This window comes from Mytilus edulis, chromosome 4 (genome assembly GCF_963676685.1).
Source record: "Mytilus edulis chromosome 4, xbMytEdul2.2, whole genome shotgun sequence".
Lineage (NCBI taxonomy): Eukaryota > Metazoa > Mollusca > Bivalvia > Mytilida > Mytilidae > Mytilus > Mytilus edulis.
The window spans coordinates 2,122,299-2,150,004 of NC_092347.1; the positions used below are offsets into that span (position 1 = coordinate 2,122,299).

General features: G+C 32.0%; 2 protein-coding genes across 42 annotated transcripts in view; one reads left to right on the forward strand and one right to left on the reverse strand.

Moving 5' to 3' along the window:
* Positions 1 to 251: 251 nt before the first annotated feature.
* Positions 252 to 6,512, reverse strand: LOC139518734 (intraflagellar transport protein 74 homolog). Its single transcript, XM_071310230.1, has 2 exons — positions 6,361 to 6,512; positions 252 to 2,184 (listed from the first exon to the last, which is right to left on the reverse strand). Exons 1-2 carry the CDS (start codon positions 6,404 to 6,406, stop codon positions 449 to 451), a joined length of 1,782 nt encoding a protein of 593 aa, XP_071166331.1. The 5' UTR covers positions 6,407 to 6,512; the 3' UTR covers positions 252 to 448.
* Positions 6,513 to 10,013: 3,501 nt separating this feature from the next.
* Positions 10,014 to 27,706, forward strand: part of LOC139518735 (tubulin polyglutamylase ttll6-like) — a 44,731-nt gene continuing 27,038 nt past the window's right edge. For 33 of the 41 annotated variants that reach the window (XM_071310243.1, XM_071310242.1, XM_071310241.1 and 30 more), the window contains exons 1-3: positions 10,014 to 10,126; positions 21,279 to 21,533; positions 26,842 to 26,953. In XM_071310243.1, coding sequence (XP_071166344.1) covers positions 21,308 to 21,533; positions 26,842 to 26,953 — 338 coding nt within the window. In that variant the 5' untranslated portion in view covers positions 10,014 to 10,126; positions 21,279 to 21,307. Of the gene's footprint in view, positions 10,127 to 15,771; positions 16,249 to 21,278; positions 21,534 to 26,841; positions 26,954 to 27,706 lie in introns of those variants that run through there. The other 8 variants (XM_071310231.1, XM_071310271.1, XM_071310245.1 and 5 more) reach the window with 3 other exon arrangements.

Here is a 27,706-nt window from a genome sequence, read left to right on the forward strand (position 1 = left end):
ATAAAGATTATGTGTAACTTCTAGATATCAATTTTAAGACACCATACAATGAAACATTGCTGGTCTTTTTCACAATTGACCCGGATTTCATTTCATTTTTATTTGTAATCCTTTGATCTTATTGATGAAGTTTTTAATAATCAAACTTTAGGATCGACTTTGACCCATGTATATCTCCAGAACCTGAACAAACTTATATTATGATACTACTTATGTGAACAAATAGTATTTAATATTTCAAAAACACATAATTTAGTTTATGATTTTACTAGCTTTCAATAGATTTTAATTGTCTAATGACAAGAGCCATTGTAACTGACTGAAAATTACAATTTTGAATAATTTTTAGTAAGAAAGCAAGTCATAAATTATCAATTAGTTTTTGCACTTTTTTCTAATAATAAATTAAGTAACATGTACAGCAATGTATTTTTTTTAATACATTGGATCACATGCTAGGCTTTCCTGCCATTTGACTTTGTAATTGTTGGTTGAAATCCTGAATAGCATTGAACACACGTCTGTTTATTGGTCGGAAATCACATTCCATTGTTTTAGCAGCAATGAATTCTTTCATGACGAAATTATTTTGTTCGTGATGTTGCCATTTCCTCTCTAAATTACCAAGCTGCATGTATGTTTCATTATCATCTAGCGACGTTTTCATACCTTCATATTTAGAGGTCAACTGCTGCATGACCTTTTTAAAGTTTTCTTTGCGTCTTTGAAGTGAAATTCTGTCCTCTTGGAGTCTCTTCCTCTTCTTCTCTGATAGATCCCTTAACTTGTCCAAATCTGAATAAGTTTCTAAATCTTTTTCCATTGTTGAATTCTTTTCTCTTAACATAACTAATTCTGTTGTAATTTTATCTTCAAGCTGTTCCACTTTCTGTAAGTCCACTTGTAACTTGTCACTTTCTGCAGCAAGCCCCAGAGTTGTAGTTTCTGATTTTTTCATTTCTCCTGCCTTAAAAGCTAAATCTTCTTTCATGGTACTGAGCTCTGCTGGGGATGGTAGTGCTGAAAATCGACCCATATTTCTACTCATATGTTCCAGTATTGCTATAGTGTTCTGCTCCAGTTGTGTCACCCTTTGATGTTCCTGATGTTTAGATTCTTCAAATGAATTAAGGAACTCATCTATTGTTTCCTCCCTTTTCTTTAATTCTTTGTACTTTTGATTTCTCTCCCCTTGATTTTCCTCTATATCAATATCTAATTGTCTGATTTCCTCTTGAACCTGTTCTATTTTTTCTTTCAGATCATTTGTCTGTCTTTCCAAGCTTGCTATTTCCTGGTTATCTTCTTTCACCTGTTTTAGTAACTTTTCTCTCTCTTCTGCTGGTGATGATTGATTCTTTGTTTCTTGGACTAAAGCATCTCTCTTCATTTCAAGGTCATTTAATTGTTCATAAAGACGAACAGCTTCTTGTTTAACTTGGGAAAATGATAGTTCTTCATTTGAGTTTTCAATCTTTGAATTAAGAACATCTAGTTCTTGTTGACCTCTTTCTAACTGTTTCAACATATGCTCATTAACATCTTTCATTTCAAAATATTTTTTTCTCATTTTCGGATTCATGTCATTAACAATATTATCCGCCATTCTTTTTTCTTGGTCCAATTCCTGCTCTATTTGTCTGATCTGATCTTCTTTTTGCTTTTTTATTTCAAACAGCTCTTCGATTTTTTTTGCCTCCCTTTCATTTGAATTTTTCAGATCTTGTAAGTCCATTTCTACGTCCTGAATGTCTTCGTCTGTGGTCAGTTTATCTACCAGTGTGTTATAGTCACCAAGCTCTCCCTGTAAATCTCTTATTTCTGATGCTAATACTTCTGCCCTCTTCTCATAGGTCAGAAAAGCTGAATTTTCTTCTGAATTATTCTCTATCTCTTTATTCAACCTTGTATTTTCACCATTCAATTCATTTATTTTACTCCTAACTAATCCTAGAAAGTAAGTTCTATCCTTGACAGTTCGACCTTGACCTTTGACTCCAGTTTTCATTCCTCCTAACCCCTGTTGTGTCATTGGCCTGTCTTCCACCTTTAACTGAGACTGTAAGGCCCCTCCTCCAGCTACTGATCCCCCTTTGGTTCCTGGTCTAGCTGTACCAGGATTCATTGCTGTTGTCAAGCGGGTAGCAGTACCTCCTTGGATGGCAGTTCCAATAGGTCTAGCACCTGAAATGATTAAATGAAAAAATTACATTGTGTACTTATATCTGATAAAGATCTAGTTGTAAACTGAACATGATTGAAATTATTAGGTTAATATTCATGATTGTGTGCTTATACTTTTGAGTATATTAACTTTAAACAATTTCTTTTTAAACTTGTCCTTCATTATAAAAGAATGCCCAGGGGTTAAAAAATCCACTAGCCCGACGCCCGGGACTAGATCATTTACGCCTCGGGCAATTAAAATGTGTTATCCAATATGCCCGACGGACTAGTAACAAAAAATTCTTGACGTTTCCAAAATAGAAAGTGAAAAATCCCTTCATCACTATTCTATGTTAGCCAATTCGATTCAATTAAATCATCTGGGATTCCAAGAATTTGAACTGGTTTGTACAGGTCCTGTTGTACATATTTTAAAAATAGAACAAATAACTCTGGCATTTCTGGGTGGCCTGATATCATATGTTGATCGCAATTCTCGTACTTTAGATATCGATTTCTCATACCATGGCTTGGGGTATTGTATATTGCTTATCGTGACGAGATTTCCAATTAACAGTATTTGGGGGCATGATGTATTGATTGGTATTGACCTGTCTTGTTGCACAGCTCTTGAGCACGAAACCATGCAACAAAATATTTCTTAATATTTTAGTACGGGAACCCCAGGAACTTCGTCAGTTTCAAAACGAAAAACGGTAGATGAAAGGAGTAACGAGGCTGAAAATTCATCCCCCAAAAATGCTAAATACGACATGGCAAAGCCGCGGAAAAAAATTAATAGTGTCCAGGACAGAAGGGCTGCCAAGTCTTTAGCGCGAGACGCACACATGTTAATGCTTATTTGGCGGCATTTTCCTTTGAACTATTGTTTTTTCTCTTTGATCTTTACAATTTGGCAAAAAAATCACGAATTCACTTCCTGAAAAGTTGGCAGAACTGGGACACAATGATTCCCCTGGCAAGGTTTGCTGTTGCTGATGAAAAAACAGAAAATGCTCTGTGAATATTGCCGTTAGTTGCCCCAAACACGCAAAAAAAAAAAGTCTGCTTTGAATATGGGAACAACTAAGTTAGGTTAAGCACCAAAAGAATAAATAACAAATCAACAAAAATTATTAAATACAGTGTATAATGTCTCCTTCAAAAGAAAGGACACCCACTTTGTATTTTGCAGCAAACTCTGGATTTTTAAGGCATGCTAGGGCTAGCAGGTCAGTTTTGATGGACTAGCAGTTCTTCCGACAGGGCTAGTAAAATCCTGCTGCCAATAAGTCCTGGGCTAGTTAGCTTTTACAAAAAAATTTAACCCCTGATGCCTCTGCTGCCATATTTTCCATCCAAACAGAACCAAACAAGTGAAATGCTAGCACTGCCAACTGATAGTGTGATGCTAACCAAAATCACATTCATTGAGACAAAACATTTTTATTTAAAGATTTGAAACAGTATGCTAGGAGGGACACATGTACTATGATTGCCAATGTTTTACATGTTTGTAATTGGGATACATGTTTTGCCAATATATGACTTAAGGGGGTTCGCGGGTCTAAATCATTTATATAGGATTTCTCTATATTTTTCTATAAATGAACTTTATCTTATAGTTAATAGAAAATTAAAATAAAAAAGTGGGGTCACCGTTCATTTGCGCTCACAATCTGCCTTCGAAAGAAGCATACATTTTTGTAAAGGTGGTTGAAGTAATAGGAGAAATATAGGTAATATCGAAATAAAAAAAGAAATTTATTACAGAAATCGCTCAAATTTTACAATAATTTAGTTTAAGTACAGCTTATATGGAAATTATATTAAAAAATATATGTCACCGATGAGTTAAAAAAGATATTTCAATTTTAAAGCCAAAAAAGGGCATTTTTCCACCAAAGGGAGATAATTTGGAACTATTTCAATGATGTACACATTTTAAATGTCATCTGGGGCCAACACGAATTGATTGTTTTGAATGATTTTTGTACCATATGATAAAGTAACAACTACAAAAGGTAATAAATAAAATTTGTAGTGAAAAACAAATGTTTAATTTTTTCTAAAATTTTTATACCCTCGAGCCTCCTTAAGCAAGGACTGTACCAAATGTATATGCTTCATAAAATGTTGATTATTGAGAAACCAAAATTGTATCCTAGACTTTCTCAAAGAGCCCCAATCATTTGCCAATACTGTAAATCAACTTATTTTCATGGATACTTTATTTCATATTTAACCTCTCTAGTCCACTTTGTGGTTATCTATAAATTTGGCAATTTTCTAATTTTTTTGGTGTAGTTTAATAAGGAAATATCCAAGTTTTACATATTTACAATGATTTTTATTCGCTCTATTTTTGTATTCGCCTCATTTTTTCACTTGCCAAAGTCATGAAAATAAATTGTTCTCGAAAATAAGTTGGTTTCTTACAGTACATATTGCCACCGAAAAAAAGTAGTTAGAATCATTGTAGAGCATGTCAACCTATTCAGTGGAGATCATATTAAAACAGGTGGTCTTGTTGTTCCAGAGATGATTTCAAATACTGGCTAAATATCAGCATAGAAGCATACACGTTATTGCTATTTGTCCGCCATTACTGGATATCAAATAGGTTCCCGATAAATTTTGACGTCATAAAACAAAATATCTAATACCACAATGGAAAAGTGATTGTTGTATGCATCAAAAGACAAAACAGTGACAATAAGAATAGACGACGTAGATGTGAAGTTGGAACCTGATAGTGGAGCTGATGTAAATGTAATGGATGAAAATCAATTTGTAAAATTTCAGAGCAAAACATACGGCAATCCAGTATTAGAAAAGAGTAAAATCAAGTTGAGCACACTGCAAAATTCATTACCAATCAAGGGAGAATTTAAAACTATCATAAGAAACAAAACATGTGGCACAGAGACAAAATTTATTGTTGTAAAAGGAAAAAATCAATTCTCCACCCTTGCTAAGCAAATCCACTCTGATTGAGCTAGGGATGATACAGATTAGAACTGATGGTTCTTTTGTAAAGACAAACCAGTTAAGAATACCAGACAGTGGACCGCCTTTCAACTCTGAGAAACTTGCTATTGATAAGGGATTTAAACACCACCAAGTCACACCAGGACGCCAAATAGCAAATAAAGAAGTTAACTTATTTAGGAAACCCATCAACAAAACAGAGCAAATAAGTTAAAAAAGAAAAACACTAAAACAGCTAAACAGGAGATCCATAGAAGATATATCACTCAAACTTATATGAAAGAGACAGACAATGCAAGGAGAAAATCAAAGGGTATGCTGAAAACAGAAACAAGAAGATGAAGAAAATGGGCCCCCGCAAGACATGCGCGGGAGGGGGCAGTGGACATTCAAAATTATGGCCCCTCCCCCCCCCCAAGACAGGCGCGGGAGGGGGCGGACAAAGAGAACTTTGGAAAACAGAGACAACAGTCAGGAAACCAGGACTGAAACATAAAGCGGAAGAACCAGGAGACCGATACAATTTAGTGAACATTTAAGAGACTATTATAATTTATACAAATTGAGAAAGTGAACATCTATTTTTTAGTTATTACAAAAACATTAGTGAACAATACAGAGACTGTGATAATTAAATCAATGTAAACAAACTTTATTTTACACATTTTAATTTACATTTATAAAGTCATTTTCTAATTCAAAGTTAAGGAGGAATGTAATATCTGTGATTATTCCGGGAACGTCACGCACAAACCTTCGGGACATTTACTTGTTACGTAACGTCGCTACCAATTGTATATTTTGTAGCCATTATTAAATTACTATTTGAACAATCAAGTCTTACTCCGATCTTTCACCGACAAGATGATTCTGAAGAAGCGGATTATAGTGACGGGGAAATTATATTTTTACCTGTAATATGTGGCGAAAAGTCCATTATGATGGCAGACATGGATATAACTTATAAATTCTACTCTATTGTGCTAATAGGTATGTTTTAACGATTGACTGTTAAATTAAAAGTAGTTAGTGTGATTTTTAACTACATTAGATCCACAACATAACAATAATGATAATACATGTACGAAAACCTTCATACCATCCCCCCATTTTTGAAAGAGTAAAGATCCCGAAATAAAAGAAATTGTTGAGTGAGAAAAAGAAGCATGGTTGTCGCATGTGTTTGGTTGGTTATTTAAGCACCTGTTCTAGGTCTACTGCCACCGGCACTGGGTAATCTTCCAGCCATTTCTCTTTAATAATAAACTTTATGGTTATAGTTTACTGTTGACAGGAAGCAGGTTGTAGGAATGTTGTCACTTGATTTGGACTTTCAGCATATCCGGCAAAGTGGAGGACCTAAAATGAGGAAGTCGAAAAATAAAAGCGAAACTTTACAATGTTCAAGTTATTTCTCTTAAACAGATCAACATGACTTGATAATGGAAACTGATTTTGATAGCTCATTAAATAAACTATAACTTCAATTAAAATTGATATTGATTATGAAATGCAATTTACTAAACAGAAGTTCGGAATAAATAAATAAATAAATAAATAATAAATAAATAAGTTTTATTTAGAGTCGGCAAGGTATACAAACAGAGACAAATTAAGCTCTAATAAGCATTAACCGACATACAAAGACATTTATAACAATACAACACATCATACACATGCAATAAATTACACAGCACAAAATGAAGCACTAAAAAGCATGATGATAAAAAGCAGAATATAAGTATAAGCTAGATATTAAAGCTAAAAGCATATATAAGTGTAAACTAGGCATAAAAGCTGGTATAATGCATGATAGCTTAAAATATTATAAAAAAAGGGGTATGATCTAAATGGTAAATAACTTTTTAGCATAATATATTAACTAAAATCTGCAAAAACAGTGCACTTACAGTCATTTCCATTCCATGACTTTAAAATATTTTTGACTGACTGACTAAAATTAGCATTTTTTTTACTATCATCAGGTAGATCATTCCATAAAACAGTAGCTGTGTATTTAAAAGAGTTCTTGATGTTCGGACCCTAGGTATATCTACAATATCAAAATATCTAAAATAATATTTACAATCTTTCAATACAACTAAATCATGTAAATATGGTGGTGACAATGAATCTATATAAAAGTTTGATACATTCAATAATCATGTTACACATACGTCTTATTTTCAGTGATGAAACCTTTGCTCGTAAAAGTAGCTCATCATATGAACTAGTATAGTCTTCATATATAAATCGTAAAGCCCTTTCCTGATTTTTTTTTCTAATTTAGTGTTGTTATTTTTGTTGCAAAAATGCCATGGCAAAGGACAAAAATTAAAATTAGATAAAATAAATATGTGGAAAATGGTTAATTTATTTAATTTAGTAAGGTATCAGCGGCCTGGGCTAGACTGTTTTAGTGTGCTTGGTCACCGATGTAAGGGACGACATCAAAAGTTCAATGTAGGATAAAAAAAAACCTTAATTCACATAGTTTTTTCGCTGACCCCCCCCCCCCCCCTTCCCCCCATTTTTTTAACTTAATTTGGGAAAAATCGATTTCCCTATATGGATATATGTAAAATCGATTTTGGATTAACAAAACTTGCAGAAATGTTGGCCCCCCACCCCCAAAATATTTGATTTAAGTTTTAGTTTTTTTATCCTATATCGATCTTTTGATGTCGTCCCTAATAGACTGTGTGAAAAAAAGGTCGACCATCCTGAACGCATTGAAATTTCTGAATTCGACTCCAAGGATTTGTCGACTCAAACTAGTCTTTGTTTTCATGAATTTTGACATCTTGGTTTGATGTGACTGGGGATTAAATAAATTGTATATATAATATTATATCTTCAAATCAACTGATCTCCATAAATTCTTTTTAAAAACAGAAACAGTAGCTTAAAAAGTAAAATCACAAAAATACTGAACTCCGAGGAAAATTCAAAACAGAAAGTCCCTTATCAAATAGCCGCAAAAGCTCAAACAAATCAAAACGAATGTATAAGAACTGTCATATTCCTGACTTGGTACAGCCATTTCCTTAAGTAGAAAATTGTGGATTAAACCAGGTTTTATAGATAGCTAAAACTATCTTAAAGTAAGCGGCGTTCTGAACATTAGTACCGACGCCATGTAAAGACTTCAAGTACAACACAGGGCTCAAATCTGAGACCCTAATTACTCAGTATCTACATTGCATTTATGTTCTATAAAAATCTGTAATCTTAATTGAGGAGACTTTCTTATATTAATATTTAATCAAGTTCCATATAAAATGGAGTTTATTTCCTGATATCACTCATTGGTTAAATTACACGAACTTAGAAAAAAATCTTCCAAGTAGATGAAACTGTATGTAGCAATTCACATAATTGCGTATGATGTTACATTTATTCAAATATCAATAAAATATTTTCAATATATTCAACATTACAGCAACAGCAACGGCTAGAAACAAAGCTTTATTTTGTATAACAAATTTGGTATTTCCTGAAGAACGTATCGTAATTTTGCATTAAAATTCACTGCTAGACCATAACAAATTGTAAATGTGAGAATTTATAGTAGCAAATTACTCATAGAGAGTTGGCAGATATAGAAGAACACCTTTTCAACAGATAATTATCTACTTTACAGTTAAATGGAACTGACGACGAATCAAATTTGCTCAGTGAGGATTTGGGAATCTATAAGAAATATCTTCTATTGCAATTCAAGTGATATCGTTAGATTTTTTATCAATTTGCCTAAATACGTTTTTTTTTTGCTTCATTTTAAAAGTATTGATATTGATACCGGAAATAATTGCCCCGGGAATTCGAATGAAACAAACATTAAGTAAAGGTAAAGCATATGTTATCAATTAGAATTGTCAGGTGTTATGGTATCTGATTGTAGATGTCTTGTCTAGTAGTTTTTTTTTATAACAAGACATTCCAGCAACAGATAGCTTATCTGTGTGTATCTTATCATCTAGAACAATGTTTCTATGTATGTCTTTTTTTATTGTTCTGTTTTGTTTCGTATAATATATATATATATATGTTCCTGTCCCATATAAAATTAATCAAAAAGTCCACAAAACTCATGACCATTACGAGTCAAACGTTATAAAAAAAACCAGAACGAGTAAAAAATAACAATAATAGTCCTGGTTTGGTACAGACATGTTCTGAAGAAAATAATGCTTTACATTTTTTTTTCTGTAAAGGAAGTTAAACCTCCCACTTCTATGACAGTTTAATCTTGTTTTATAGGTCGCTAAACCTCACACTTGTAATGTACGTATGACAGTTGTTCCGTGTCTCAAAATCTGTTATGATTGGGTGAGCAATCAAACAAAGTCGGATTTATTTTTGCCTTAGTCTCTTAAGATTCGTATATGCTTCAAAATAAAATTAAATATACAGTTTTACTTAAAGTCAATACCACAGGTGCTTGAGGCAGGGACCTCTTTTCCTGTTTTTGTTTTTCGTATTTAATATTTTCATAAAAAAAATAATGCAGTACAATGCTGTATGATATTTTACCATACATGTTGTTTATTTGGTCATCTTTACTTTGAATAAGACTGTAATGAAAGATCATAGAACAAAAAGCTACTTTTTTTATGATTGACGCCGGCTCTTTAGCGAATTTCATATACATGCACAATCAAGTTGTCCCTTTATTTATGTGGGGTTACTCAGCAACGCATATCAATACGCGTTCTCAAAATATTAAATGGTTTTCTTGCGCGCAAAAACAAACAAACTATGTTCAGAAAATTATAAAGTTATGAAAGCGTTTGAGTTTCATAAATTGCCCGTCATTTCCCAAACTTTGGTCTATGAAATGGTTATAAAAAAATAGTGCGGAAGAAGAAAATTTTAAAGTGAGTGATTTACCTCCACCATTTTTAAACAACATGGAGGATAGTGTTTTGGAAATCACGTAAAGTTATGTGTTTTTATCTACCTCCAGGTAACCACCATTCACATTGCATTTTAAATGAAAGCCAGTGTTGCCCTTGTCTCAGATTTAACCCGGCAAGTCTTCACTCATATAAGTAGAGTATGCTTTTGCAAACGTAACGTTTATGAAAGAGGTGATTGTTTTGACACCTCCACTCTATATATGTCATATATAGTTCAATATTCAATTACAGATAACTGCAGTTTATGTCACATTCTTTGAGGTCGGAAACAGACCGCGATAATTTGTTTCTTTTTACTAATGAGAGTCCTCTTGGTGTGTCAATGATAATTCAGCAGATCGACGTTAGTGCAAAAAGGTTGACCAAATGGCAATCATTCATTGACATTGAATCAGTTGGGCAGAATTTTTAAGTTACAAGTGAGTTGTTTACCAGAGTGAAAATTGTACATACAAGACTTGAATATTTACAAGAGAGACAATCCAGTGTGACTGTCAACAGCAACACACATAGAATGTAGAATTTTTATTAAAATCACTGACACTGTACATTAATGTCAATACACCTTATCGCTATTTGTCCACCATTGCTGCACATCACACAGGTCCCTGTAAAATTTTGACGTCATAATACAAAATATTTGACGCCACAATGGAAAAGCAATTGTTGTATGACGTCAATAGTTCAAGCGATACATATTCTCTGGTCAGCCACGAATAGCAATAAGCGAATAGCCTTTTAGCTACATTTGTATATGTCCACCATTACTGGACATCACACAAGTTCCCGTAAAATTTTGACATCATAATACAAAATATCTGACGCCACAATCGTAAAGTGATTGGTCCTCCTATAAAGCTTCATGTAGCTACTTGTATTTTATTTTACATCAACACATAACAATAATACCAAATTACTTTGTAATTTATACCGATTAATGATTATCTTAAATTAAATGGATTATTCTAATCATTGCTAATGCAACAACGTTTGTAACTTTCATTTTGATTGGATAACGTCACTTTCTTACATGGCATCAACGTTGTTTTCTGTCAGTTTCATTAGAATGGAGATAACAATATTGTATTTTAAGGTCCAACGACATCAATTTGGGATTTGATGGTCGCAAATACCCATTTACTGTCTCCGCTTACGCGTCGCCAGTAAACTTAATTTGCGACCATCAAATCCCCAATTGATGCCGTCGGAGCTTAAAATACAATACAGTTATCTCCTAAATGATAAATCATCTATTAAAAAAAAATTCTTTAAAAAAATTCTAGATTTTTAAGCTACCCTGCTAATTAAGTCACAGTATGCGAGACTTACATGTACATGAGTACAGGTACAACTATCTGGCAGAGGTGTCGTAAACTATTTGTATAAAGCTTTAAATTTCAAAAGGCAAAAGATCTGGATGCTTCATACATGTCATATCTTGTATGCAGATACCTTTTATATGAATTAAACAGGATTTTTCTCAAAATTGGATTTTAGTCTAAAATGAAAAAATCTCAATAATAAATGCACACAATAATTTTTGAATTTACAGTATATGCAATAGGTCAACACTATTTTGCGCATGAAAAAAAGGTATATATATGTCTGTCTGTCACAATTAATCTTACCTTGACCTTAAAGTCGTAGATTTTTAGAAATGTTGAATTTCTGTAAATTTAATGATTTTAGTAAAAAAAAATTATCTTTAAGACTTTCAACATAAAATCAATGGTCATGCAGTAAAACAGGCATGACATTTATAGTGTTTGTACAATGATTTTACATTTCTAATCAATCAAAATATTAAAAATATAATATCAAATTTACACCACACACTTTTTGTGTGCATTGTAATTCATGCGTGAAATTATGCGCAGTCGAATAGTCCCGATCCACCTTAAATGTATTATTTTAGTCTCCATCATGTCCATGAACTGGAAGATCAATGAAATGAGATTAAATTCAGATTACTTTTAAACTTTTGCTATAAAATAATGATATGTGTTTTCAGTTTATACAAAATATCTAGTCTTGATGCATCTTTGGACTGACCCGTTTTGAAAATGGTGAGTCCAGGACTCATTGACTCACCTTAGTGAGAACCCTGTTGTAAATACGGCGCGAACACAACGCGGGAACGTCACTTATGTCTTTTATTGAAACGTCAAGACTTTGTGACGTGTCACTTGTATACTTGGGCATTATTAGATTGATTAGATCATTATTAAAACATGCAACGTTTTATTCCTTAATTTACGTATTCCCGACATTTGGTGCCGTGCCCAATGGATTTGAATAAGCTGAAATTGATTAGGAAAGCGAACAGAAGTGTAGTTACAAGACATTTACGGAAAATCAATGATTTAAAAAACGAAGCGGAGTTAGCCAGGGTAGATCTTTTAGCAACATTTGAAAGTGTGGAACAGAAGAAGAAACTTTTGGAAGATTTGAATCAAAAAAAAAAAAGTGCAATCGATGCAGAGGATATTGATGAAGAAATTCTCAACACAGATGAGTATACTTTAGATTTAGAAACTAAACTAAAACACTTGCGTATATTCATACAGAGTTGAGACAATTCGAATAATCATAAAAATCAGCAGTCTACTTCATCCTATCAAACATTAAATTATGAAGCGCCACCTTTTATTCCTACTTCATGTATTGAAAATCAGCAACAGAGTTTTATCGCACCATCACTGTCAACGTTCAGCAATCAAACACACCACCTTCCGAAATTAACTGCCCAATTTCAGTGGAAATATTATTGAATGGCAATCTTTCTGGGATTCTTTCGAATCAGCAGTACATATTAACCTGAATCTTCCAGATATTCAGAAATTCAACTATTTAAAATCACAACTCGGAGGTGAAGCTTCACATACTATTGATGGGTTCGCATTGACAAACGCTTATTATAAGGAAGCAATTAACGTATTAAAAGAAAGATACGGACAATAGAATAAAATTATACAAGCACACATGAAAGCATTGCTAGACATCACACCCGCAAATAATGATTTAGCCAGTAAACATGTCTTTTATGATCACATAGAGGCATCTGTACGTGGATTAGAAGCTTTAGGACAATCGCAAAGACACTTACGGCACATTACTAGTCCCAATAATTTTGAGCAAGCTTCCCGGAAAAGTAAGGCAACATTTAGCGAGAGATCATGGATCAAACACATGGATTTTATCCAATTTACGGAAAGCTATTCAGAACGAGATTAATATTATCGAAGCAGGTCAGGATTACAGTATCCGACAAAGCTATTCAACAACGCCTACATGTACGTTTCTCGTAGAAAGCTTACATGAATATTTTACACATTTATTATATATACATTTTGTACATGTATAATATTGTTAAAAAATATCATGATGAAATGTAATGTGTAATTTAATTAATTACTTTAGTAAAGTAATTGTAATTTAATTAATTACATTTCCAAAACTGTGTAATGTGTAATTAGTGTAATTGATCATTTTTGCAATGTAATGTGTAATTTAATTTATTACATTCCAATGTAATTGACCCCAAGTCTGGTAGAAACACATGAATCTTAGGGAAGAGAAATTCTGAATCATATACCCCAAGAAGAGTCGAGTATGTAAACAGTAACCAACGTGTTCTAACCGCGAGACCATGTATATACTGTCAAGAAATTCATGCACCGGTGAACTGTACACGGATTACAGACACAAATGAACGAATGGAAATTGTAAAACACAGCAATCTTTGCTTCAATTGTCTCGGTACGCATCTAGTCAATGACTGTAACTCTAGACATGTATGCCGTCATTGCAAGATAAACATTGGTCCAATCGTATAGATATTGATGCAAGTATACTGTTTGATGAAGGTGCGCAACGTTCGTTCATAACAGAAGATCTTGCTATGAAACTAAAATTGAAAGTTGACAACACGAAAGTATATTCGAAATTGACGTTTTGATAGGAGCAGATTACTATTGGCAGTTTGTTGGAGACAAAATCATCCGCGGAGATGGACCTACAGCAGTAAAATCAAATCTAGGTTACCTTCTATCCGGTCCGTTAAAGGAAACAAGTATCGTGAAAGGTTATGACAATACAATAAAAAACAAAGAGCAAAGAAGTTTCGTTCGAAGAATTGATAACGAGGGAAGTAACAGAAAAACAAAACAATACATACCGCACCACCGAGTTAGAAAAAAAAAGATGCGTGCGAACAAAGTACCGTACAAGACATTCGACCGTCCAAGACGTAAAGCAAGATTAAAAGCTGGTGAGGATGAATCTACAATCAAATCGAGATGATGAAAGAAAGATGTGAACTGTTAACTACCCCTTTTTATATGAACTGTGAATCGTAATTAAAGTGTTAATGTGTCAAATTTTAATACCACTATACAGAGACAGTAATTATTTTCTATACAAAGAGACTTTAATTTTCAAGCGTGAATATTATTAATTTGAAATTTCATATTCAAATTAGAGATCGTATTTTATATTGAATTTTATCATTTGCGGCCCCCAACGCGGGAACGTCACTTATGTCTTATATTGTAACGTCAAGACTTTGTGATGTGTCACTTGTATACTTGGGCATTATTAGATCGATTACATTATTAGAACATGCAACGTTTTATTCCTTAATTCACGTTAAGTAAAAAATCATTGATAATATCTATGTACATGTACTGAAAAAATTGTGTTAAAGCATGCAGAAGAATATCTCAAGATTTTTTTGCAACATTTCAGGCAAGGACCAGTAACTATATTAAAGTAATTGTTTTTGCAGGAAAATATGAATGCCTACTCCTATCCAATCTTTTAGAAAAATCAGATTTTTACAGAAGAGAGTCCACCATGCTCTTGCACTGCACTATATATTATTAGAATAGTAGAATAGAATACTATACAAATGGATGAAAATTATATATATACATGTAACTGTACTTACCGGTATATTAATATAATATATATAACAACAAACCAGTGTATACTGATTTGTGTCATTTATTCATCATCTACGCACAAAATTGTCTAAAAAAAAAACATATCTCTGTACATTAACCTCAGTTTCAGGTATAGAGATTTGATTTTTTTCTGTGACAAGTGCTTTTGACCAACCACAAGAACTTGCTGTCATCATGGTCATCCGTTGTTCAGTTCTTCAGTACTTTGATATTTTTTTTAATAGGTAACTTTCAAATGCAATTGTAAGAATATAATCTAAGTTGATTGACTTTATCTCTCTTACAAAACATGAATGTTAAGTATAACCCACTGACCATAACTTAACCTAGTTTATCATATCTATATTAATAAAGCATACTACTTGTAGTATCTGATATCCATAAACAACAAGAAAGTACTTTTTTTAGGTAGCTTATATTTCCTGTCAATTGTTTTATTCAATTACCAAAGTTAATTATTAAAGACCTGTTTTGTTCTTAGTTTTTGCTTATAATTGTTGACTCTAAGGTTTCACAAAGATATACAATTCAGTTTTGCCTCATTTGTGTTTGGCAGTGACCTCTCATTCTAAAAGTTAAATCTTTTTATTGAATATAAATTAACAAAACTAATTCTGTTCAGTTTAAACTTCTTATTGTCTTTACATATATTATTTTTGTTCATGCTGGAATTTTTCCAATTAAATATGCAGTATACCTATAGTGATCATTGTTCCATGAATATAATAATCTCTTGGTTAACAGAACATGGTAAACCCTCTTTATTTAAAGTCTCTATGGTGGAACAATAAAAGGCTGGGAATATATGATCAATAATGTTAACACATGTATATAGACCTATTATAGTATAACTTGGATGAAAAACTTGTCCTCTGTGTGTAGTCTGTAAATATAACAAGTCAATTTTGTTCAGACCATTTTTATCAACAGAAATGTCAATATAAACATCACATTAACAAATATCAATATTTGAAGTTGTTGAAGGTTTAGAAGTAGCCAGAAAACCGTATTTAAAGTATATCATATACTGTTGAAGTGTTTTATTTTCTCTTTGGATAATATCGTGGTAGACCAGTGAATTTATAACTTTTGGATTAAATATTTGTAAGATTGGTGATCATAAAATAATCATGGTTCCTGGATAATATTTTATGTTGAGATAAACTGAAAAAAAGTGAAAAAATGCTTTTCCCTAAACATAACAGGTAACTCTTTAAATTTAGTGTCAGACTAGTTTATGGATAGATGATATTAGTTCATATTCATATTCATATGTTTAACTTTTAATTCATTAAAAATCTATTTAAAGCTTCTCATTAGTTATCACATGACATCTTTTCTTGTGCAAATCAAATAACTGTAAACCAACTAATTTTAGCAGGAAACTTTATTTCACGTTTAGTCCTTACTTGCCCATTTGACGCCGATTTCATTTCACATTGATTTTCAAATTTGTCTGTTGAAGTTAAATGAGGAAAGCTCCCAAGATTTACAGATGCGGGACAATTTATATTCACGTTATTTTTTAACTAGCGAAAAATTCACTGTTTTACAGTATTAACAAATAGCATTATTTTGTCATTTGATCATTTTGCAAGCTTTTGAGAATTATATCTGATGATGTCACATGAAAAACCTGTGTTATAAGAGAGTAATACTAACATCATAATTATACCTTCACCATTATGTTAAATGAAATTGGATTTCCTGCATTTATCATGCATTTCAATAACATATGGTCAAATCCCTGAAAGACAGACCCCTTCTAAATTATTGAAAACTACATGTATCATTTGCATTGATAATAATAATCTTGGTGTAAACTAGATACACCTATTCAGACTCAATATGCATCTAATACATAATGTTTCCACATGTACAGATCATACAATTCTGTATGCAGAAAAAAACCCCCATAAAAGTCAATGTTTGCTTCAACCATATTATTATCCATATATATATACTGATACTGTGCTCTTTGAGCAGTCAAATTGCATTGACCCTATATTCATATGTGATATACAGTCACTGACCGTATATCACCTTGTTTATGACGTTGACAATGCGTTTCTGTAGAGTTTTATTTATGACGTCAGTAAAACATGCAGGTTTTCGGAAATTTTACGTCTTGCGCTCAAAATTAAGAAATGATGGTTTTTAGTACTTTTTACCAAAAATACTTCATTTAGAACAGTTATGAGAGTTGCAGTATATAAAGAATAACCATGCATTGTCTCGAAATATAAGGAATTTTTAAGACTTATGATAAATTTTACACTTAAGATGTACATGCAGTACATGAGATGATTGTTCATTTGTTGTTTGTGAATTTTGATTTTGATTTATTTGTGAAAAAAAGATTTCTCACATCAGTGCCATATATAGCGGTTTATATTTATGACTTATCATCAATAAGTTCAAAGTAAGGATTGTTTAATGAAATAAATTATTCAAAATTATATTTGTTTAATTGCCAATTGAAAACAAAAATATAGCCTGACCAATTTAATGTAAAAAATGACCTTTTATTCAACTTGCCTCAACATTTGAGAAGAAATGACAATTTTCTCAGATTCACACAGTATTTCATCAAGATGCCAGATTATAAATTAACTAAGTTTGTTAAAGAATTTTTAAGATAGCTAGGTTGACATTGTATTGTCAACCACATTCCGTGCCTAAGTCTTTTATAAGAAATAAGTAGGTATACCTAATTTCATGGTGATCAGGAAAGGGATTGGAAAGTTTTGTCAACGATAACTTCTTTCATGAAATGTCATATCAAATAATCATAAATTGTGTATTAATAGTATAAATATAGAGGTGAGATTGATAATTCTGAGGGACAAACACAATTAGAGAGATAGGTGGTGTTTACCATAGCTGGCATGAGAGTATTAATCTTAACTTAACCAAATAAACACTTAGGTCTTTGACTGGAATATTTCATTTTATAAAGAGTTGTCATTTATTTGATATGAGTAGGTTTTAATTTATGATTATTAGTAAAGTTTGAAGATTACTTGACTTCAGGAGCAGGATTTTCGCGCGGTGTTGAAGACCCATTGGTTTCCTTGAGCTGTTTTCTGCGATTTGGTTGGTTGTTGTCTCTTTGACACATTCCCAATTCCATTCTCAATTTTATAACATACATTTTGTACATTAAAAGTCTATACTAGCCTAGAGTCATGAACATTATAAGTGTTACGGTCAGTATATACAAATTTGAAAGTTAAGAACCCAAGAATTTGAGTGGCAACGCTAAAGGTTTATCATCATACATCTAAAGATAACTTTATTTTCAATGATTTATAAAAACCTTTTGTAAAATAACTTTAAATAAGATTTCAACTCCCTTAGGAAAGTTGACCTTAGATCATGTAGATGGAAGAGTCTATTATTTCTAGGTCCTTTTTGGTCATGTAGATCTTGAACAGTTTTGGTTCTTGTACAACCGTGGCTTCCAAATATAATATTTGGCTTTCTATGTTCATGGTGAAGATTAATCCTGAAAAGGGCATCTGTGTTATTTGGAAACAGAATTTCTCAAATTGAAATATTAATAAGTCTGTTTAAAAAATTCTATTCACCACAGTATCTCATTAAAGTTTAATTTCTGTCTTATTGTTTTACTTCATGGGAAAAATCAATAAAAGACCATGAATGATTTATTTATTATTTAGTTATAGATCTGAGTCTTTTGTGAATTTAAAATGACAAAGGATATGTGTGAAAGTGTAAACTAATAGTGATTATTGCATTTTGTTTTAAAAAAAAAAGAATAATTTAATTATTTTTCAGGGATAACGCATTTTTTAGGGTCGGCAATAAAAAAGCATGAAAAGTCAATTTTATTTTTATTCTGGAAATCAGCAAAATCGGGTTGGCAGATCCGTAAACCAACATATTAAAAAATCCTGGCCTAAAGGGGATAATTGTATTTCATATTACATTTAGAAGGCTGTTAAGAGAAAATACATTGTTATGTGCATTATTTTAAACAAATGTGAACCTGAAAAATATGAGTTCAAGACTAATGTGGAATAAAACATTTAGAAGATTTCATTGTAAATTCAGTCATGTCAGTGTATAGTTTAGACATTGCTTTACAATCTGTTATGATCATGCCTGTACGATTAACACTTCCAATGCAATATCTATTCCATGACTTGTTATTGAAAATTGATTGTATGAATAATTCCTTGGAGCCTGTCAGCATAGTATTTTATGAAAGGTTATAGCCTTTCCATGATCTTTTCTTTTAATCTATTCTTAATCTCCTATCACTTGCCATTGATTAATTGAGGATTTTTTCCATATTTATTTGTTAGTGATCAAATTGACTGTGAGTTTAGATCACTGTATCCAGTGATGAAACATCATGGGTTCAATTTTCTGTATATAACCATTCTTTTACTCTTTAAAAATGTACAAGTGTGTTTGGAAAGATTCAGTACCTATATCATTGTAATTTTTAAAAGATTTATTAAAAAGAAAATGGTCTTCTGGTTTCTGAGTAGGTCTTCATAGTTTATGAAATGTTTTAATATTTGATAAGAAAAAAATTAAGATTTATCATTATATTAATAACAGTGGCTCTGATGAAGATTAAAATGCACAATTTATAATTTGGAAAAAATATATAATGCAGTATTCCTATTTTTGGGATTTTAAATATTCTAGATATGACCTTAGCCTGCATTTGTGAATATATATATTACAAACCTCCTTAACGATGTCGCCTATAACGACACTACATCAGTTATCCTGACGAGTCCCAATGGAAGGATGAAATCGATAGAATGGAACTGTTAACTTTTTACTTATTTTATTATTTTATTTAATGAATATATATTAGTATATATGTAATCAGAAAAAAGTTTATGAAATGTTTTAATATTTCATAAGAAAAAAATTAAGATTTATCATTATAATAATAACAGTGGCTCTGATGAAGATTATAATGCAGTATTCTGATTTTTGGGATTTTGAATATTCTAGATATGACCTTAGCCTGCATTTGTGAATATATATATTAGTATATGTAATCAGAAAAATGTGATATAAAACAAATGTAGACTAGAGTGGTTTGTAGACTAGAGTGTTTTGTAGACTAGAGTGTTTGTATGTTTTCTAATGATAAAAAACAACTTTATCAATAATGAGGTTATTTGTATAGATATGGATTCTTTGCATTTGAAAGGTCAAGATTTAAAAAATTAATCTGTAAAAAAAAAACCACTACCAGATGTCTTCAGAAATAGCCTTATAAAGGTATAAAGACATCATTCGTAAATATAGCTCAACATGCAGACTTCTAATACGTTCAGGTATTTCACATCCAATTTTTTATGGTAATATTCTTTATAAAGCACAAAGGTGTCAGTATTCACCTCAGAAACTTACAAAACCTTTGAATAGACTTATTAAGAAGGGATATAATTACGATACTGTTGTCAAGTCATTAAAGATTGCATATTTTGGCGTTAATATTGAGTCACTGATAAGGTCTTTGCATCGGAACTAAACACATTTATTCTAAAAACAGTTGTTGGCATGACACGGGTTATGTTCTTCTCATATATGTTATGATGGTATGATACTAAACCCCTAACGGGAAGGATTGTGCCTGATGTTCATATGATGAAATTATAATCTTTCAGTCAGTTTAATTGAGTCTGGAGCTGGCATGTCAGTTAACTGCTAGTAGTCTGTTGTTATTTATGTATTATTGTCATTATGTTTATTTTCTTTGGTTACATCTTCTGACATCAGACTCGGATTTCTCTTGAACTGAATTTTAATGTGCGTATTGTTATGCGTTTACTTTACTACATTGGTTAGAGGTATAGGGGGAGGGTTGAGATCTCACAAACATGTTTAACCCCGCCGCATTTTTGCGCCTGTCCCAAGTCAGGAGCCTCTGGCCTTTGTTAGTCTTGTATTATTTTAATTTTAGTTTCTTGTGTACAATTTGGAAATTAGTATGGCGTTCATTATCACTGGACTAGTATATATTTGTTTAGGGGCCAGCTGAAGGACGCCTCCGGGTGCGGGAATTTCTCGCTACATTGAAGACCTGTTGGTGACCCTCTGCTGTTGTTTTTTATTTGGTCGGGTTGTTGTCTCTTTGACACATTCCCCATTTCCATTCTCAATTTTATTAATTTATCAACATGATCAAGCAATATGTTTGTAAATTGATGTAATAGAAGTTACTTTGTTTTGTTGACAGGTTAATATCTGCTGTCTAAGTCGGTCATCATGAGTAACAAGGATTCGGAGGATTATCCCTCTGATGGAGATACAACTGCACGGGGAGCTGATGATGATAGTAGCAGTAGTTCTAGTGATGACAGTGATGGAGAAGAAGGGGAGGATTCAGGATATGATAATGGTGGAGGACAGGCAACACTATCCTTGATGGATGGAGCTTCTACCCTTATACAACAGTTTCCAGAGGATGAGGATGATGAAGGCGAAGCTGACAGTAAGTTTATCACTTACATATAATAAGAAGATTATGTCAATGAAACAGTTACCTCCCCTGAATGGGGGATTATGCTCTGGAAACAAGTGTCTAAACTATTTTTGGTATCTGAACATCAAACCAATTTGCTGGGTCTTTTTGTCATGCACATGTTGCTTTATGAACTGGCTTAGTTTAAGATGGCTGTGCTTGCTATTATATTCGTAGTTCAATTCTTTGTACATTACACTAAATTGACATTTTAATTATCTGTCTGGGCCTAAATAGCTGTCTTTACATAATACAGTTGCCTATAAATGCTTACATTCACTCCATTTGAAATTTGGTGGATATTTATATATATCATTGGCAATCATACCACATGACACATCTCCTTATTTTCATTTTTGCTCATTTTGGTTAAAAAGTGTGTTACGTAATAAGTTGACATAACGTGGTCCCATAATCAATGAACAAGGGATATAATTACCTCTATATCCTGTTAGACAAGTTAATGTAGGAGATTTATTTCTCACTCAATATTATAATGACTGATTGCACCAAAATTCAAAATTATTACTTAAACTTTGAAGTACATGTACCATCATTCTGAAATAGTTTTTTGCACTCTGCAGCAATAATTTAAAACGCTCTTAAAAAATTTGTTAAGAACTTTAGTGTGTTTAATTTCCAGTTCATATTACCAGCTTGTACCAAAAATCCACAGTATTTGTTTGTGTGATCTTAATCCTTTAGTATGTCTTATTAAAATTGAAATTAAAATTGAATTTTAATAGTTTTTAGATAAATCATGAAACTATCCTATGCTCGGTTCAACTTCATATTGAAATATTAAATAAACTTTAAGCATAAGCTGCCATTGATTTCTTTCTGTTTTATTTACTTAAGACAGTTTAATATAATAGAATAAACTAATGTCCCCTTTGTATGCAGAATGTTCAATATTGATATGAATTATAAATTTTATACACAAAGTGGTATAATTTACTCATCAATTTACCGGTATGTGTTTTGAGTGTTTGAAATGGGCAAACGTGGGCAAATGTGGTTGTAAAGTATGAAAAAGAAAGCTTGTTAAAATTAGGATTTAAGGATTGCCATGACTATCAGTAAGTTTTTGTTAATTTTAGTTCAGGTAGGGTAAGAAACTTGAATGGTCAACATTTTTAGCTCATCATTTGGCATCTGTCTTATGTCCATTTTTCTCAAAATAGATCTTGTCCTGAAAACGATGCATCAATTGGATTTTAATCTGAGTATGTTATGTGTCCAAAACATAGCAACTTTTACTTCCCATATATAGCAAACAGAGATAAAATCAACAACAACATACTTTAAGATTTCTAGTAAAGTGCAAATTGATGCCAAACTTTTATAGGGAAATGATACACTAATAATACTCTTGATATCACAAGGGACTACAAAAACCTAAGTTGTATGTTGCCATAAAATGATTTTATTGAAGATCATTAACTTTTTTGGCAACATATATTATAATATTGTTTAGACCTAAGAGCATTGAAGAGCAATGTTTATTGTTTTGTACAAATAAAATCACTATTAAATGTTTTATGATTTCAAAGCTTTGCTTACAAAAACATGGTTATGTCATCAAGTACTTTTTAAGTCAGATGTTAATGTCAATCCATAACAACTGCCAACAACATCAAGTCCAATTTTTACTATTACTTAAATTCTATAAAGGAAATCACTACTGAAATTATAAATGAAGGGATGCTTGCTCTTTGTAATTTAAAAGTTGATAAGAGCTGAATAAGTCCTTATCTGGTAGACATTGCACAGATAGATGCCTTAATGTCTGAAATTTCAGTCCTATAGTACCTACAATGTATGGTGTCACATTATATTCTGTCATAATGAGTAAAGCAGGGGTTAGACATTTCAGTGTGTCCACTCCTGTGACAGGAGTCCTGTCTGTAAGGGTCTGTATCTAGGGCAAGTTGTAGCCGAAATTTTCTACTCCTATAGGAACAACAACTTCCATGATGCATTTCATAAGTTAAGAAATAGTCTTATTACTGGATAACTAAATCCAAGGTTTCAGAACTTGGTGGTGGAAAATTAATATTAAGAACAATTTTTAACGTTTTTCAAAAGTCGAAAACAATATAGAATCTATAAATGTATAACAGCCATTTTTTTCCAAATGAATTCAATGTCTGATTACTGTTGCAGTGAGTGAACATTTCAAATTTCGATGTATTTCATATTTGAGCCCAAGGTTAACTATGTCGATGGGACTAAAATATGTCACCTATAGACCTCAAAATATGTCACCTATAGACCCCAAAATATGTCACCTATAGACCCTAAAATATGTCACCTATAGACCCCAAAATATATGGCAGGTAATAAGTATTTATGATATGATGTATAAAGAAAGGATTACAACAACAAAGCTTACTGGATTACTTATATTATATATATATTAAATGCTTGGTCATGGTTTTTAATAAATTATTGGCAGAGGAGTCATTTATTAACTGAATTCTTTGATAAAATATCTGATGTTGTAAGTAATTGCATGTCAACAGTAATATTTTACTCAAAGTGTGCATGTTTATTTGATTTAGTATAAGACAATTCAGGTGTACAACTTATAACCATTGTTGGGAATCCTTATCATCAATTTATAGCATATAGAATACACCAAGTAGTTGTGCAACAGAATTAAACCTGGATAAGATTGACGAGGATATGAGGGTGGGAAATTAATGTCATATATAATGCATTGTAATCATCTGTTCATTATACAAATGTAAATGTAACATGAAATACACATGCTGTTTTATATTGCAATATATGTAGTTTAAGATGCCATTGAATGGACACATCCCCTTCAAATCAATACATCTGTAATAAAACATACTTGCCTGAATAATAGGAAATTATTCAGTATTCAAGAGTTGAACAGACATTTCATCCTTCAGCTCTTTTTTTTTATATGGGCTGTAGTCCTGCCGTCTTGAATGCCTTGTGGCTTTTGTCTAATCATGACATGTATAGCGTCTTATGATAAATATAAGACTGTATTGAGTGTATTCAGTTTAACCCTTTCACCGATTGCTGCCCAGACAGAAGCTACTCTGAGACGATGGCTTCCCTGGCTACTATTACTCAATTGGGAGATCTTCATAATAAATGTCAATAAAAACTTGTTTGTAGTTATTTGTGTATTTATTTCATTAACTAACACCATGTTCACAGTTTTATTCATGTTTTAATAATTTTTTCTTCTTAAAATATTCAAATTTTCAAATTTTCGGCATTTTCTAGGTGAAATTCTCAAAATTCTGCTCTTTGACCCCAAATCGTAATTTTTTAACCCAAAATGGCAAAATTTAAAATTTTTTTATGAGGCTGTACAAATTCCTCACACTGAACGATGTCCATTTCAAGTGTTTTGTACTTAAAACGACATTTTATGTCAAAAAAGTATACTAGTTTGGCTTCAATTCTTCCATATTCTTTCCAAAAAAATGTTCCCTCATTTCAAATTCTCGTAAATTCCGTAAATTTCCTCTGATTTTGACTCGGTTTTCAACAAACGGAAGCGTCATGTTTACACTTTCATCCGGGTATTCCATCAAAGAAAGATAACTCATGTTTGTACTGTTTTAAGCGGGAAACATAAAAGAGGTATTCCGATCCCGGTAAAACGGGACTCGTCGTCAGCTGTCTGAAGCGTGAATCCCGGTAAACCGGGACTCATCGGCGAAAGGGTTAAGGTGGTATGGGTGTCTTCCTCCATCTTGGATTGTAAAAAACAGAGAACCAAAGGTCAAGATTTTCTATCAAGTTAGCAAAATTTGATGCAGGAATGCAGATATTTAAAGTGAATTTTCATTTAAAAGAATCAATTTATAAGAATATAAGTTATAAATATTGATATTTTTGCAAATGATGATTACTTTTGGTTGTTCTTAAAAATAAATTAAATTGGCATTTTAAGGGGAGGTAACTCTAAAACGGTGCATTTTCTGAAGGATTCTACATGGAATTTTCCTATTTTGTATTTTAGCCGGAAAAAACGTACGGTGACCCTATCTTTTCTTTTGATATTCTCAAAGCATTGTCTGAAAGCTATCTTTTCCTTAAGTATTTAACAATTCTATCATTTTGTTTAGTTTCTAATCACAAAGTTGTGTTTTTTCCTGTATAATCCATACAAAATGTGTCATTTTGTCACGCCCTGTAGCCTGAGAAAATGCGCGGTGACCTATCATTTTTATAACATTTTTCAACATATATATCAATAGATACTACGTTTTGGCAAAGTATGAACAAATTCTATCATTTTTATTTTAGACTCCCATACCACCTTAAGTCTTGTGATTGGGGACTCTAGTATTATACAAATATAGCCTTTGTATGAGGTCGATATATTCTGTATTGACCTCATACAAAGGCTATATTTGTTATATTATTAATTTCCGACCATATTTGTATCAAAATCGTCATTTAGGTTTGTTGGAACTTTATAGATATTACATTGTTTCCTTGACAATAACAACATATTAGTTGTTATTTCATTTACTTTTTTTTTTTTTTTTTACATCTTATGTATTTGAACATTTTTTTCGTCAAATAATCAGAGATCATGTGTTTCAAAACGTTAAACAATATCCTGAAATTCATTACATGACGTCACAAAGTATATCGGTTTTTAAATATTCTACAAAATAACCGTGCGATATGCTTTTTGACGGTCAATATACATTTTGCTATCCGCCGTTTTCTCTCTACCTTCGAAAATATAGTTTAACATGTGACTATCCCTAAACGAATCAAATTTGTTAAAATATACGAATTAATAATATTATAGTATATCATGTAGTGTATATACCTATATATGGTTTCATGAACTTCTTCTTTTTGACAGTAATGACCTATGTAAAAGTGGCTGTGTATGATGTATAACTTACAAGCACACTTTTGTCTGTTAAATGATAAAACTGATGTTTGATATTTGCAAATTGTGATTCACTGTGCATGTAATAAAAATTTGTAACAATTCATAATGTCCCTTGGTGGCCTGCTGGATGAAAAAATAGTCCCGGTTGAAATCATCCACTTTTTTCAGCCATGGTCAAATTTCCTGCCCTTCACCCTGGTTAATCAACTTTGCCAAACCAGACTCCTTGATATATATATTAATTAAATTGTTCTCATCATGCATATTTTTCAATATTTGCCACTGCAGGTTAAATGAATAAAAATCAATCAAATGTTGTTTGTTTAACTTAAAGACAGAGAAATCAATGATTATGCATGTCTTGTTTTACAGTAGACACAGGAATTAGTACGCAAGCAGACACAGAAGCTGAGGTAGACAAACAATTGGAAGATGAAAAGAAAGAGTTAGAGAAAAAAGTGAAAAAGAAAAAGAAACGAAAGAAGTAAGTAACAGCATAAACATTTTTTGTTGTCTCCATAACATTGGTATTTATTATCTTACAGGTTTTTGTCTGCACATTAGGGTATGTAAATCATGTGTGATATACATGTACATCAATCTCTCTACAGATTTCATTGTTTTATACAAGACTACTGTTATACGTGTATGTTAACTAACCCTTGAATAACAAATACAGCAAAAAAAATTCCAAAGATGGAATGAAAAGCTTTACCTCTTTAACGATTGTACTAATGTTAAAAAAAATGGATACATACCTGAATTGGTGAGGGTATTTGTCAACAAAGACCTAAGCAAAAACAAAAAAGAAGACAACTAGAGGTCAAACTTAAAGTTTTCAACTAAGTCTTATAAAGATACATGTCAAGCTTTTCTAGAAAAGTTAACAATAAATCAAGTAGGTAACCATTCTCAAACATTTTACATCTGCCATCAAAACTAAATTAAAAAAAAATATGATGATACATATCTATGTGTATTAATGGTGAAGATCATAATTAGAAAGACTAAAGCTGACATGGGACTGTCAGATAGTCATGTGGCAGGTTTAAATACTAAAGCTGACATGGGACTGTCAGATATTCATGTGGCAAGTTTAAATACTAAAGCTGACATGGGACTATCAGATATTCACGTGGCAGGTTTAAATACTAAAGCTGACATGGGACTGTCAGATAGTCATGTGGCAGGTTTAAATACTAAAGCTGACATGGGACTGTCAGATATTCATGTGGCA

Bases quoted from the DNA above. Each gene is read 5' to 3' on its own strand.
- LOC139518734 (XM_071310230.1), bottom strand. From the start codon at position 6,406: ATGGCTGGAAGATTACCCAGTGCCGGTGGCAGTAGACCTAGAACAG. The intron at 2,185-6,360 runs GTGCTTAAATAA...TAATCATTTCAG, and splicing joins TGGCAGTAGACCTAGAACAG to GTGCTAGACCTATTGGAACT.